Source organism: Ostrinia nubilalis, chromosome 27, assembly GCF_963855985.1.
Source record: "Ostrinia nubilalis chromosome 27, ilOstNubi1.1, whole genome shotgun sequence".
NCBI lineage: Eukaryota > Metazoa > Arthropoda > Insecta > Lepidoptera > Crambidae > Ostrinia > Ostrinia nubilalis.
In genome coordinates this window covers 2405676-2422161 of record NC_087114.1, presented here as the reverse complement: position 1 = coordinate 2422161, position 16486 = coordinate 2405676, and the positions used below count along the sequence as shown (strand labels likewise).

The 16486-nt window shown below is 38.8% G+C and overlaps 1 protein-coding gene across 1 annotated transcript in view; it reads left to right on the top strand.

Moving 5' to 3' along the window:
• Positions 1 to 2236: 2236 nt before the first annotated feature.
• LOC135084975 (steroidogenic acute regulatory protein-like) overlaps positions 2237 to 16486 on the top strand; it is a 29379-nt gene continuing 15129 nt past the window's right edge. Inside the window, exons 1-7 of the mRNA XM_063979734.1 lie at positions 2237 to 2442; positions 4846 to 4925; positions 9558 to 9718; positions 10369 to 10527; positions 12762 to 12815; positions 14072 to 14210; positions 15322 to 15482. Coding sequence (XP_063835804.1) covers positions 4853 to 4925; positions 9558 to 9718; positions 10369 to 10527; positions 12762 to 12815; positions 14072 to 14210; positions 15322 to 15482 — 747 coding nt within the window. The 5' untranslated portion in view covers positions 2237 to 2442; positions 4846 to 4852. The remainder of the gene's footprint in view (positions 2443 to 4845; positions 4926 to 9557; positions 9719 to 10368; positions 10528 to 12761; positions 12816 to 14071; positions 14211 to 15321; positions 15483 to 16486) is intronic.

Sequence of the window (16486 nt, the reverse complement as noted above, 5' to 3'; positions counted from 1 at the left end):
TATCGGATATCAGAAGGTTAAAAGATGATAATAATGTACATACTAGCGATTTATTACCGTGTTATGGAGGTGAATATGACAGTAAGTTTTGTTTTATAAATGTAATAATTAATAAAAAACTTTCTTGTAAATATGTTGTAAATAATGAACTTAATTCTTGGGAAGGCTATAGACAAATATACACTGATGGTTCAAAAACCGAAGATAAGGTTTCTATGGCATTTTATGACTTATAGCCTGACCAGGAACATAAAAACCCTCGCCATGTTGCGGAAAACTAATGGTACTAATTTCTTTTAATGGCAACAGTAACTGAAAACTTCATTGTCATGTCACCTTGCATGTCAGTCTATTGGTGTCAAAGTGTAAACAAACTTTATTTTAAATGTGCGCAATTGATTTTGTGAATTAAATTGCTAAAATCTTTTTATAGTCGTGAAAGAAAAGTGGTTTACAATGTGTTAAAGTATTTGTCGAAGAGAAATACTAAGGGTTCGGACAATATTTTCATTGAATAATGTTTCCGACAAAGGTTGTCAAATTGACTGACATGTTTATCGCATAGTACAGTCCACTATGAAAATTAGCTGTGGTTTGTTTCAACTACCTATTTTAAAATTTTTAGTCACTTTCTAAGTGTTGAATTTTATGGAATTGGGAAAGAAGTACCGAGTTTGAAGCGTTCATGAGCAAACATTGCAGTTGAATATTCAAGTTCTGAATTTGATTATTGATGAATAATAAAATAAATCCTACTAGCTCGATTGATGGTTTCATTTAATTTATTTAAACCAGGTTACCTATAATAATATTTTTTCGTTAATTTATGAAAATATCAAATTAGCCCGTAATCCTGAATCCTGATACATAAAGTTAGCCTATTAATTTAACACAGGTACGACTGTACTCAGTGTTGCACTATCAAATGCAATTGACGCGCCTCTATGCCAGGGTTTTTATGTTCCTGGTCAGGCTATAAATGTTAAGATTGGTCATGGGATAAAATTACCATCTGCAGCAAGTATTTATACTGCCGAGGCATGCGCAGTGCTGGCTGCTCTGGAGTACATTGAGCATTCAAACATTGAAAAATGGATAATAGTTTCCGACAGCATGAGTGTTTTAGAAGCTTTGTCGAACCCGTGTCATAACGCAAAAACAAACTATATTATTTTTCAAATAAAAGAAAAATATCACAAACTATGTAACATGGGCAGAGATATTATTTTTTTCTGGACACCTTCACATGTGGGCGTAGTGGGCAATGAAGAGGCAGACACTTTAGCTAAGCTTATAACAAACACATCAGATGTAGTACCTGTTAAAAAGATCAAAATATCATATACAGACTGTTCAACCCTTTTAAAAGAACTAATGAAGAAAAAATGGCTAGACCACTGGCAAGAAAGTATTCAAACTAAAGGAAAATGGTACCACCAGATTAACCATGGAATAGGAAAGCCCTGGTTTACAAAAGGAACCTATAAGAACAGAAAGTTTTATTCTTACATATCAAGATTAAGAATTGGACATGGCCGTTTTAATGAACATCTCCACCGGATGAACATGATCACCTCCCCATCATGCTCATTCTGCAATCAAGCTAATCAATCCCTCCATCACATATTCTTCGAGTGTTCTATATTTTCACTCCAAAGACTCATTTTGATAGAAGACTTATTACAAGTTTATAAAGAACCAGAAGTCATCCCGCGCTCTCTACCTGATCTTCTCAAAAATGAAAACTGTTTCGTAGCATTATACAAGTTCTTAGTTACCACTAAAGAAGAAATTTGAAGAAATTCGAAGCCGAAGTTGAAGGGAAAAAAATAATATTGAAGGGAAATTACTCAGTCGGCTTCAAAATGAAAATGTTTCCTCTCTCTCGCGCCGTCTCCGTGAATACAAACTGAAGACTTGGCTGTATGGCGAATGCCTTTGCCTTTTCCTGCAAGAGGAAAGAACGAAACCAAAAAAAAAAACGAAACACAGACAGTTGGTTCTACGTTCCTTTTCGCGTAAGTACCTATATCAAAATATTACAATATTATATTACATATAAATTTTAATTATATTACTCATTAGTTTCTATTCGAAGTTGATAAAAAATAAATTTATATATACAAAAAATACAACACATGCAACAAATACAATAAATGCAGTGACTGTTGATTGGGCTTTGGATATAAGAAGTGCATTGAACGGAACGTTCTTTCTAATGTCAAAATTAGTAAATCAAAGTGGATTTCCCTGTGATTTGTTGTGCAGTAATTTTTGTTATCATTTCTACGAATTGCATTGTTTGGAAACAATTTCTAATCTTTTTACGAATAAGACGTGGTGTTTGTTTCATACTTCGATCCTAGAACCAGTTGTTGTGTGTCCGGAACTGATGTAAAGTGCACAGTGGCGATTGTTGAACATTGTTCGCGATAAAACGAGGTATTTCTTTGTGTGACATGAAATAATTGATGACTAAACACTCGAGAGCTATTTAGTATTCATTACGACAACTTTCTACCATTAGATTTTATGGTAAAATACTGTTTATTATGCAATTTGTGTGAAGGTCATTTTGAGATTAATTTTCTTAGTTCTCCTTTTATCTAGATATTTTCTTAACATATTTCTTTAATTACTGCAATAAAAATGTAATATTTACGATAAATTACTCTAATTATTTCATTGTTTTGTGCCCTTTATGTTAAACATGTTAATAATGATCATTAAAATTGAAATACATAATGAATCTGAAATGAATCATGCACATAATCATCTGAAATATCATTCGACCCAAAAACAAGTATTGTTTATCTAGATTTGTATGCCAGTTAGTTTTGCATACACAATATCATTTGCTCTCAAAGCGTGTAACAACAGATATTTTCAATTCTTTTTATTTTAGTAATACTGTAATTTAACCTTTAAGTCAAATAAATGTGTACTGAGCAACCATATACTGTGTTAGTTAATTCTTAAGGTCAGTATCACAAAGTTAGCTGACCTGGCGAATGTTCAGGAAAAATAATGTAGCAATCTAATGGTGAAAGATTTTTTCAAATCAGTCCAGTAGTGTTGGAGCCTATTCAATACAAACAATCAAATCTAATTAAAAAGATTTAACTTTATAATATTGGTAAAGCCTGGTCCGTGAGCACATAGAATTTTGTCCAATGACCCCAAGCTACCCATCCTTATCGCTCGCGCGTAATTATGTTGCTGTTGCGCTCGCACACTCACTGCGGGCGCCCGTCGCACAGTCGCTACAGCAATAAAATTACGCGCGAGCGATAAGGATGGGTAGCTTGGGGTCATTGGACAAAATTATACGTGCTCACGGACCAGGCTTTATACAATGTTAAAAACTTGATTCAATCTCAGGCTTAGATTATCATGTCCTGTGATTGGTTAAATATTTAAATTCAAGCCAGTTCCTCTGTTTGAGGATTGGGTGAAGCTCGCTTCTACTTTTGGACTGATCATCATTATCCATCAGGCGATGCAGGCCAAGAGCTTCCTCCAATATATCAAAAGCCTCAATTTATGCAATTTACTGAGTTTTTAGCTTTGTCTGTAAAATGCTATTAAAACTAGCAATATTTAACAGAATTATTTACGTAAGCATATGACAACTTAAGGAAAATTGTTATAATAAAGCATAATAATTTATTCTGTAGGTATTACCTGAATGACATAATTACATATTTGAATTAACATATTTGAATAAAACCCATTCTTTACTACAATATTTAGCCTTTATTTTTATTTTGCCTTTAAATCATTATTTTGAGGAGAGCTAATCAGTCTAATTACATAATTACCAGTTAAAACAACATCTCGTTACAAATCTTTTTAAATGTTGGAATCATTAACCTAAGGTAAACATCATTAAATACTGTAGATCATAAAGTATTTGCTCTCTAACTTCATTAACATATTACTGTCTGAGCTTAGGCGCAGACCACTGATTTTTCGTCGGCCGATAGTAAAGTCGGGCAGTTGATCTGTATGGGCATGTATGGAAGTGCGCACATTACACCGATTTGGTATCGGCCGATTCTTTATGCAAATTGTAAATCGATCCAACTATCGGCCAACTAAAAGTCAGTGGCTAAATATAACAAAAGAAGGACAGTTAACGTAGCATATTGTTGGTGAGCAAACAACACAGTGCAAGTCACTTTCCCCTACTTCAGCGGTTCCCAAACTTATTTTGTGTACTGCCCACTTTGAGAATAAATTCTTTTTAGCGCCCCCATTTGTAGCCGAGTGTCGAGTGTTCAGTCGGTGTCTAAGAGTCCTCCTAGTAAATGACGCCTCCCAAGCCTCTACACAACGTCCCGATTTTTTTTTCTGGGTCTCTTACCGCCCCCCTTTAAGTCTGCAGCGCCCTCAAGGGGGCGTTATCGCCCACTTTGGGAAAGACTGCCCTACTTTATTGGTGACTAAAACTGTTTATTATTTTTTTGTATAAAGCACAAGCACACTTATCAATCCGGAAACGGATTGTAACCGTATCAACTAGAGGCGGTCAGTATTCTTTGTATGAAACTGGACTGCAATGCACACTTATCCGCACCGTATTGCGTTAACGCGAAAGGCGATACGGTGTTGATCCCTTTCCGGGTTGATAAGTGTGCGTTATCCTTTACACAAAAATATTAAACAGTTTTTTCGTTTTATGACCTTTATTCAATGGGGGGGGGGCTAGTACCTTAACCTAACCTTTTTTTTGCTGTTATCTTTGAAGCCCAGAAAGAATGGTTAAAATTACCTTCAACACTGCTGTTTGAACATGATTAGTATGTAATTAGTCAATAATTATGATAATTTTGAACATTGCAGGAGCATAATGGCAGATCGCCACCACATTCGGGTGGCCGCCGAGTCGCTGCTCAGTAGTGTCACGAATCCACATCAGCTGTGTAAGTACCAAATCTATATCTGTAAAAGCGAAAGGTCAATGACTGACTGACTGACTCACTCATCACAAAATCTCAGAAACTACAAGTGCTAGGAGCTTTCCATATCTATGGATATCTCAAATTTTGCATGGGGGTTCCTTTTAGAACGTATTTAGGTGCTCACTAAGACGGGATTTCCCAAAATTCAACCCCTAAGGGGGTAAAACGGGGTCCACGCGTACTTTGAGACCTCATAGTAATTTTTGTAATTTTGTAGTGTAGTACTCGCAAAGTCAAATTATTGTAGTAAGGTGAAGGAGCCACTATTATGTTATTAAAAGAGCAAATTCTCTATTTACGTACGGACAGATAAAGTGACACCATTCCAGAAATAATAATGTGTATCGCTTCCCGATTGCTACTATTAGGGTGAATAATCACTTGCGCATTTTCGTGTAACCATCCTACATCCTACTAATATTATAAATGCGAAAGTTTCGATGTCTGGATGTTTGTCTCGCTTTCACGCCTAAACCACTAACCGATTTTGATGAAATTTGGCATAGAGATAGTTTGAGTCCCGGGAAAGGACATAGGATAGTTTTTATCCCGGTTTTTGAAACAGGGATAAAAACTATCCTATGCTAAACTATTCGCTGCACGCCAGCTGTTCTCGTGTGATCGCGTTGGTTTGGCTGAACCTTTACTGATTAAATTGCAAGTAAATAATATGCAGTAGATAGATAGCAGAAAAATTATAACAGTTCGATGTTCTGTTACAAGTTGCTGCTCTAGTGTGCTCTCACCTTAAGCATCAACAATATTTTACTTATCTATCATATACCTATTTATGATGTTTTTGTGTCTATGAGAATGAGATAATATTATCTGAGTTTTTATAGTTTGGCTTAGTATTTTAAGTGGATCTTTGTATGGTTAATTATAATTACCCCCTTAATGACGGTAACATGGCTTGGTGGTTTACGTAGCGAACTACAGCCAACAGTAGTTGCGGATTCGATTACCGGTGGGGACAGATTAATGTATTGAGCACTAACTATACCTAAGTTCATGGTATTTTTTTGTTTCATTTTAAGTAATGCAAAATATGCTAATAATGAAACTACAATCCACAAAAAATCGTTATTTCGTTATTCGTCGATTTGAATCCGCAACTCCTAGTTTTACTATAGCGGGATACATTGAAATAGAAAAAGGAACAATTTATACGTCTAACTGAAGCAGGGTCATAATTTAGCGGCAATTCCCCCGCCAAGTTCTAAAGTAAACTAGTAAACTTCACTAGTTCCTAGTAGATTTTTAGTCTTTTTTTTGTAAAAAATTTATTTATTGTTAATTTTTTTGCTTTTTTCTTAATTTGGATGTACTTTATAAAATTATGTAAGTATTGTTTCTTGGAGGAGGGCGTTGATCCCTGCGACACAGTTTTATACTTCTGCAGGGGTCATCGTTTTTTCATTGTATTATGTACCCTTGTACTACTATACGAAAATAAATAAATTATTATTATTATAAATTATTATTATTATTAAGTTCAGCTATTATATTCAACCTTTGTTAAATAAAAAAAAACTACTCATCACTTTAAAAAAAGATATTAAGTTTTCTACCTACCTGAATAAGATGTTAAGTATCTTGCCTAAACAAGATTCGGGTTCCCTTTTTTAATAGACAGGATAAGGGATACACAAGGTGGAGAAACAGGTAATAGTAATAGGGATGTCTGTTACGAATGTCGATGATTTATCGACAGTCTTTGCACAACTTTGTAAGCACTCGATCAGTACCGGCTAGCACGTAAAACTTTCGATTTCGAATCTTTTGCGTATTTGAATCGCCATCATAAAATTTAGTACGAAAACTACAATAACGCCCTTGTGAACGTGTCGTAAAGTGAACTTAATATGAGAAATGGTTGTACGAAACTTATTTTGAGAATCAAAATTGTCACGTTATCGTTTAATTCGAAGGTTGAGTATCGAATTTTGTCGAATACGCAAACGATTCGAAGACGAAAATTGTTCATGCTAGAGGTACAGACTTACAGAGCTGTAACCAATATCCTCAAAATTTCTTCACTTTTCAATCGAAAGTTTCGAGTAATTAGACAAACTCAATAAATTAGATACATACGAGTACATAGCTATTATTCGGCTTTGTTAGAAAAATATACAGCTTCTATTTGCTTAGACATAGACTTCCTTATTTGCCAATCGAATAAATGAAGTTGTAGATTTATATTATTTAAGTATTAGTTACTTGTCAATATTGATCTGGCATTTGACCTGCGGATAGTATTGATTAAGTGATTTACAACATTATTTACGAAAACAAAATTTATATTTATGTAGATACTTAAAATAATGATACTATGGTAGTCCTTCTAGTATAGATCGTTTCACCACGAAGACGCTACCCCACCATTCTTCCGCTAATGTTTGATTGTTATCGGTACACGCTAAATTATCAATGAGTGCACACATGCACACTACAATAATGACGCAAACTCCCCGCACCCCGAGTTCCCTCGACCAAAAATTGGTGGGGCGCGTCTTGGTGGATGAAACGATCTATATCAGCGAATCGAGACACAATAGAAATCAATTGTTACCGCAGTCTCATGCGATTACTTAGGGTTCCACGAGTTAATGCTCTTTCTCAGAGTAAAGGTCATAGTAGACGTCATCATCATCATCATCATCATCATTTCAGCCATAGGACGTCCACTGCTGAACATAGGCCTCCCCCAATATCCCGAGCTATCTCGCCTTTCGCGCGTTGTCTCGTCTTTTGCGGGCTGTCAACCGCGAGGCGAGGCGTTTACGTTACGGTGCGGATACGTGTGCGTTGCAGTACGGAGTTTCATAAAAATACTGACCGCCTTGAGTTGATACAGTTAACATTCCTTTGCGGGTTGATAAGTCATTAAGTCCTTTAATGCTCTCTCATGAGTAATTCCAGTCTAACGACCTTAAGATAAACATCGATAACGATATTGTCCTATGTCACATCACTATCAAAAAGGGGTGGAACGTCACTTTCGAAACGTATTAGTAGTTTAGACGTCGTTGGTAGTAGTGGTTGTGATTTATTGTTTTAAATTAAGACTAGGCTGGACTATTGTGGTGAACCCATTCGGATTTATAGGTCTAGACTCTAGCACAGTGGTTCTTAACCTTTAAGTCACGAGGGACCATTTTACCAAATTTCTGTCTTGTCAGGGACCACTTTTTTTTTTTCAAAATCCTGTGAAAGGGAGGTCGATTTCTCGCCCACTGTGCGCCGTTTGCGTTGTGTTGACTCGACTCGACACATCACGTCACGTCACTTGTTTATTACGATGTCTTCGTGGACCACTTGGAATGCCTCCAGGGACCACCAATGGTCCGCGGACCACCGGTTAAGAACCACTGCTCTAGCACAGAAGTCAGTCAGTGTTTGAGGTATAGGAGCAGCACGGGAGGGGTGACTTTGACATATAGTTCCAAAATACTGGACTGTCCTGTCGATGACATTGACAGTGGGGCGCCACCGTCAATACCGGATCGCTGGTTCAGATTTTTGCCATGTTGGAAACCATATAGTTGAACGATGGTAGCGCCCCCCTGTCATTGAGTTTGGTGGGACAGTTCAGCGTGGGTCATCTATACACGACGTGACAGAGCATACAAAATCTGAAGTGTCAGACATTTGACATGACAAAAACATTTAACCGCCTCTGTTGTCTAGTGGTTCGATTCCCAGTGGGGGCAGATTTTATCTGTTCGGTTTGGTTGGTGGTAGGGCTTGTTCTAAGTCCGCCTGGCTAGCTACCACCATCTTACCTAAGTGTGTCGCCATAACGACAATGTTAACAGCATTGTTGTGTTCCGGCAGTTAGAGGTAAGATAGCCAGTTCCTCCGTGGTTGAGGAATTCGGGTGAAGCTCGCTTCCACCTTCGGCCTGATCGTCACTTACCATCAGGTGAGACACAGGCCAAGAGCTTTCTCGTTGTGGATAAAAAAAGCAAATCGAACACACAGCGTTGAATAGAGCTCTGTGATTGGTTTGTGTGTCACCATGTGCGTCCACTGTGAGACCTCATAGTATAGTTTGGGAATACGGGCATAAGTTATTTCAAAGACAATGTGCGAGGGCATTCACCCAACAATCTACACTTCGATATGGGTGGATCACTTATTAAGGGCTCGCAACGAAACGCCCACTGCTGGGCAAACACCTCCGAAGATTTTCACAACCGGATTCAAAGGTAAAATGATAATATTATGGTTCTTATTTTGGATCTTGTTTGTGATTTATATAATCGGGCCTAAGTAGATCAATGTAACAGTAACTTTTCGCCTCTCCAACCATTCGTACCAGTGTGGGGAACACTCCCCACACTGGTTTGGCCTACACAGGCCAAACCCTCCATTTGCCTCTGGTAAATTAGAGAGTCGTGCTCCTGCAGTGGAGACTATATGGCCTGGTGACGATAATGAAACTGTTAAATTCCACCCTGTATATATTTTTTTAATTAAAAGTTACGTCACGCGACATTTCAACTCAATTTAATACTGTATTGATACGATTATGATCCCTATAAACAATTTGTTAAGAATGTATTCACCCCAATACTATTTCTTTTCCAGCCTACTCGCAGTCGCAGTCGCACTCTGTGAACCTGGTCTCCGAAGACCTGGTGGCTGGCCACCGGCCCCACGGTAAGATGTCCACCGTCCGAAGGTTCTTCTGCCTCTTCGTGACCTTCGACCTGCTGTTCACCAGTTTGATGTGGCTGATTTGTGTTATGGTGAGTTTTGACATGGATTTTAATTTAATTCGTCTTTTTTTGATCAACATGGAAAGCATTGGGGGAGGCCTATGTTCAGCAGTGGACGTCCTGTGGCTGAAATCAGGGTTCGAAATTATCAAGATAATTACGCTTCGTGATAATTATCGGATAATTATCAACAGTGTAAGATACATTTTGTCATATTGTTTCATAAGAAATTCTGATGTTAAATTGAGATTGCTGCTTTATGTTTTTGGTTACTGATTGTTGTCAAGTTATCCATCGCTAGTCGCATAAAGCGTTGTGGAAAATAGATAAATATTTTGATGCTAGTTAACGAGTGATCGTTTTGGAGCTAAATAAATAGGTTTTAGAACTATCTATGTTAAATAACGTTCACCCTGGGGTATAAATAAAGATATTATGATTATGATTATGACTGTTCTCTCTGTTCTAAAACTCGTGTGGACTGTTCCACACGAGTTTGAAAACTCCGAATACAGTTCAGTTTTACGAGCGCATTTTTTTGATATTATCAACTGATAATTATCCATCTGTTAATTATCGTGATAATTATCATTGATAATTTATTATCCTTTCGAACCCTGGCTGAAATGATGATAATGATGATTTGATAGTTACAATACAGTTACTGCATTTGTTCACAGATGCGCGGCGAGACATTACAACAGATATTCGACAGAGAAATAATACATTACAACATGAAAACGTCCCTTTTTGACATAGTACTGGTAGCCATCAGTCGGTTCACACTACTACTTCTGTTCTACGCTCTTCTGTACATCAACAACTGGAGTGTTATAGCAGTAAGTATAATAAGCTATAGTCTGGTCTGCGAGCACGTAGAATTTTGTCCAATAACCTCAAGCTACCCATCCTTATCGCTCGCGCGTAATTATGTTGCTGTCGCGCTCGCACACTCACTGCGGGCGCCCGTCGCACAGTCGCGACAGCAATATAATTACGCGCGAGAGATAAGGATGGGTAGCTTGGGGTCATTGGACAAAATTTTACGTGCTCACAGACCGGGCTTTAGTTTCCTTAATTAATAAGTATCCTAAATAATGATTTAAAGAACTAAAAACAGGCTTTTAATTACTGCACTAAAAGGCCAAAAAAGTGCTCGAAAAGACAAATCCAATGAACCCAAACTCGATGCGATTCCGCCGTTTCATTTAAGAGTTCCTATGGCCACCTTCCAGTCCCATCATCAGACCAGCTCGATGGTACCATAATATTGTATTGTCATCTAATTTAAAATTGCCAAGTTTCATGATGATACAAGAATTAGAAGTGCGTGTAATTCAGATTCTTAGATTCCATTACATAGTTACATACACGACGACCTAATAAAAGCGTGTTAAAAACGTTTAGTCCGTCAATTATTATTATTAATTATAATCAATAAATATTGGACACGTATATTTTTATTTTATAATCATACAAGTAATTACGAAGTTATGATACCTTGGAGTAACGTGTGACGTCACAAAGTGCTACGCTTATAAGCACGCCTTGACGTCACGGGCCTTTTTATTTCATTTACGTTCATTTTAACTTTGATGCGCTTTATCTCTTTAAATTTTCAAGTAAATAATACGTGTCGAGTATTTTATGATAATTAACCGACATACTAATTCAAAATCTTGCTTTTTAACCCAGGAATCATCTAGGTTAGCGTTTAACTCAATAAGGGTGATTTTGTGATGGTCAAACGGCAGGGAGACTTCAGAGAGCCTAGTGTGAGTTTACATCAAACGCGCTCACTAGTGAGTGTGTCAAAAACTGACATTAAATGTATGACGGATTGTACAGCGCCCCTAGCAGGAAACATTTAAAGACTAAAATTTTCATACATTTTGTAAACTCACACTCCGCCCACAGATGTGCTTCAGACTTGTATCAGAGTAACAAAATTCGGCGCAACTCCCCGCTAATCCCCGCTAAATTTTGTCAGTGTGTGCGTGCGCGCCGCATACGTATTGGCGCGCTCACATACAAACCGCGCTCGGTGCGTTTCTATAAAGATGACCTACTCATTTGTATTGACTCTGCTTCTATGCTCTGTCACGCCATACGTCACCACCCCCGTGCCAGGTATTGACTCAGTTAGCGCTAGACTAACTACACTCAACATCAAATAAATCGCACCTCCCGCAACAAGCACTTTCAAACGTATGCATCCCCACTTCCCACCAATATTGGCACCATTTAAAAGCCTAGTTCTAAACTTCATTTAATTAAAGGAAAGGTTTTTACCCCAAAAATGTGTCTTTAGAAGGATCCAGAGTCACTTCTTCAAAAAATAGGCTATTACGCTTGAGCCAACTTTTATGACTATAAAACTGTTAAGTTGGGATTAATCGGTATTCATCTGTTAAAGAGGACACGTGTGATCATTATTTGGTTTTATAACCATAAAATTTGTTATTACATAAAATTCAAGTCGATTTGTTTTGCACGTCCAGGCACTCTTTCAAGAGGGAGATTTGCGACTTATTAGGTAAATGAAAACTCACGCACACGCCCTCACACACACACACACACACACACACACACACACACACACACACACACACACACAACCTGCATGCAAGCCTATGTTTCTTTTTTTTGCCCCTTTGACTGTTTTTTACGAGATTGTAATAATATATAGAATCCATTATTGGCTGTAAGAACAAAAATACCTGTTTGTATTATTATTATGAAGAGCTGTGGTTTTCTGAATAAAGAAAAATAAAATAAAATAAAATAAATTTGGTCTAATTGATCCCAGGGGTGAGCCCAAAGTGAGGTCTCTTTTCAAGTCACATTTATAGTATATGATAATCATTTATTTAGAAATTAAATGTGTTTTTCTTTAAGGATATTTATTGGGCTTTCAAATAACACCAATATTGTTGGGGCACCATGATTGTGTCAGAAGAAAATCTTTAAAGTTCGCGTCGCGGAAGGTGCGGTTTATTTGATGTTGAGTACCTATATAAGAATAAATAATTGAATTCAATATTGGTGTAGATAAATTTGCGTTTTGTTTCAGATCTCTACAGGAGGGACTTGTCTCTTCTTGATAGCGAAAGTTTATGTTTTCGATGTGAGTATAAATATAATTAATTAAATAGTTGGACTCTCATTCCCATCAAACTTTCCCTGGGACATTTTAGATACCATCTCATTGATATTGTAATATTTTCAATGTTTTTTTTTTTTAAATATCTTTGGACAATCTCACACAGCGCCATCTAGCCCCAAAGTAAGCAATTAATATGCTTGTGTTATGGGTGCTAGCTTAACGGATATACTACTTATATACTTTTTTTTTAAATACATACATATTATACATAGTAACACCCAGACCCGTCACAGAAATTAAAATTCATCATTTCAATTTCTGCCCGGCCGTGAATCGAACCCGGGACCTCTCGGCATAGTAGTCCGTTCTGAACCACTACACCAAACGGCCAACAAATTTCAACTATCGATATTAAAATATCGACATATCACCCCTATTTCTTCTTCATCTACTTGTAATTTGAACCCTAATCTCCTACCATTACAGTCGTTTCTTCGAGTGGTCGGACTCACCCCAGACAGTGTACCAAGTGTCATTTTATCATCTTTACTTCTTCAGCATCTACCTCTAATTTGAACCCTAACCCCCAATAAATATAGTCGTTTCTTCCAGTGGCCGGACTCCACCCACCAAATGTTCCTAATACTCACTTCTTTCACCCTTTCATGCGTGAGACGTGGTTCCTTGCCTTTGTATTTTGAACCGTAACCCCCTACAAATACAGTCGTTTCTTTCAGTGGCCGGACTCATCCCAGCCTGTGTACCAAGTGTTCCTAATACTCACTTCTTTCACCCTCTCTTGGTGTGAGACGTGTTCTTGAACATTGTGATTTGCACCCTAAGCTCCTATAAATACAGTCGTTTCTTCCAGTGGCCGGACTCATCCCACCCGGTGTACCAAGTGTTCCTAATACTCACTTCTTTCACCCTCTAGTGGGGTGAGAGACTTGGTTCCTTGACTTTGGAAATTAAACCCTACCCCCATAAAAATACAGTCGTTTCTTCCAGTGGCCAGACTCATCCCAGCCGGTGTACCAAGTGTTCCTAATACTCACTTCTTTCACCCTCTCTTGGTGTGAGACGTGTTCTTGAACACTGTGATTTGCACCCTACGCTCCTATAAATACAGTCGTTTCTTCCAGTGGCCGGACTCATCCCAGCCGGTGTACCAAGTGTTCCTAATACTCACTTCTTTCACCCTCTCGTGGGATTAGACGTGGGTCTTGGGCTTTGTAATTTGAACCGTAACCTCCTACAAATACAGTCGTTTCTTCCAGTGGCCGGACTCATCCCAGCCGGTGTACCAAGTATTCCTAATACTCACTTCTTTCACCCTTTCGTGGGGTGAGACGTGGTTTTTGGACTTCAGAGTGCTACCGCAAGAGTTGCAGGCCAAACAGATTTTGGACTCTATTGGTAAGTAATTAAGACTCTATTTATATTGGTTTTATGCCCGTTTTCACCATCAATCCCTAATTTTTATTGATCCCTATGAAAAAAAATCCTGTTATGTGTTACCATAATAAATAGGGGTCACTTAAAAAATAGGGATTGATGGGGAAAACCGGCATTTTAAAGTATTTTATTAAGTACCAGTGAACTGACTAGGTGTCCAAAAAGAGATCGTGTGTGAGAAAGAGGGAGAATAATATGGAATATATTGATTATTGAAAAAAAGGTTGTATAAAAAAGTTTTCTTGTTTTTATTGGTTTGAAAGTAATAGTAGTGTCGTTTGAGGAGTTTGCGAAATATTGACTTCTCTTTGCCATAAGAAATCATATTCATGAAATCGAACTGTCATCTGTCATTCTTAAACTGACACTGGATAACCATAGACAAAATGTCCAATGTCCAAATGACGTTCAGATAATTTCAAAACTTATTTGCACTATAATACGGTAGAAATAACGAATTTAAGGCCACAAAGCATTATCTACCAGTCAACCTTTGTCAAGCAGAAATTATAATTTTTTAACACTCGTTACACAAGCTAAATTAATGCCAAATGACATTTTCTTAGTCAACCTTTTCCTAGCAAGAAATAGGCCGAGTTGCACCATCTTACTTTGGCAAAAATGTGTCAAACTTCATACAAAAACACCGATTATTGTTATAAAGTCCGGTCGCCGAGCACGTAGAATATCGTCCAATGACCCCACTCACTGCGGCCGCCCGTCGCACAGTCGCGACAGCAATATAATTACGCACGAGTGAGGCGATTATCCCACTGCACCGCGTTCCGCCGCAGCACGCGGGACGACAGATTTAATCATTCCGTGCGCAAACGCGTTGTCAGTGTGTTGTGCCGCGCGTGTTTTCTATACAAACTGAGGTACTTGCATATAATGATTGAATCTTTCGTCCCGCGCACCGCGGCGCGGTTCGCGATGCAGTGAGATAATCGCCATGAGGATGGGTAGCTTGGGGTCATTGGACGAAATTCTACGTGCTCGGCGACCGGACTTTACCTCAACACATCTAGACACCCGGCAGCATGTAAAGCTAAGTTCTTTTTTGTCCCAACAGCCCACCAAGGGCCCTCAGAACGCACCCCCCTCTTACCCCCTCGGCCCGCCGGCTCCGCGTACGGGGAGTCCACCGTGAACTGGTTCTCGCCCGTCGACACGCCCGAGGGGAGTCCGCGCCCGCGCCGCGCCGGCGAGCCGGTCATACTCACGCAGGAACAGGTATGTACCTTATTCCACAGGTTTAAAGATGGTTTCAGCTTGGCAAAATGGAGCTAGAGTGTGATGATAAGAGATGAAGCATTATGCGCTGTCTTACAGAGACACAGGGACGGTTTTAGATTGACGCAGCTAACTGGGAAACGCGTCTGCGCCGCGCCGGCGAGCCTGTCATACTCACGCAGGAACAGGTAAGTCAGTCGAAATACATAGGGAATAAGGACGGTTTCAGCTTGCCAAAATGGAGCTAGAGTGTGATGACAAGAGATGAAGCTAGTGCGCGCCATAGTGCGCCGTGTTACAGACACACAAGGATGGTTTTAGATTGACGCAGCTAAATGGGAAACGCGTCTGCGCCGCGTCGGCGAGCCGGTCATACTCACGCAGGAACAGGTTTGTGCCTTATTCCACAGGTTTAAAGATGGTTTTAGCTTGGCAGCAGCTTCACCATAAAGACTATTTCAGCTTGACACTATTGTACTGGAGTGTGATAACAACAGACAGCGCTAGCGCGCGCCACTATACGCTGTGTTACGGAGACACACGGGCGATTTTAGATTGATGCAGTTGACCAGTGATGGCGCCCGCGGGCGCTTTTAGCGTGATGCTACCAAGTGATTCAGTACGGTGTCAATAGATGGCGCTTTTACTGTAATGTGTGTTCGTTGCGCCTCGATTTAAAAACCTCGAAGTCGCCCTTAGATACTAATAAGGATATAGTCTCTATAATTACACCATTATTTTAGCCCTGCAATGCCATTGAGTAACTTAAAGCGTTCAGTCTCTAAGTGACATTTGTCAATTCGCGGTCTCGCTCACTCAAATATACTCCTTGACATTTTCTTATAGAGTCACGCCTAAGTGACATTTATTTTGTTAATTCGCGCTCTCGCTCACTCAAATTACACTCCTTATTATGGAGTCACGTCTCTTGCGCTCTCACTCATTGTCAGTCAAAGACACTCGGTCCTCTCCCATAGAGCCCTGCCTATCCTCGCCCTCAGAAC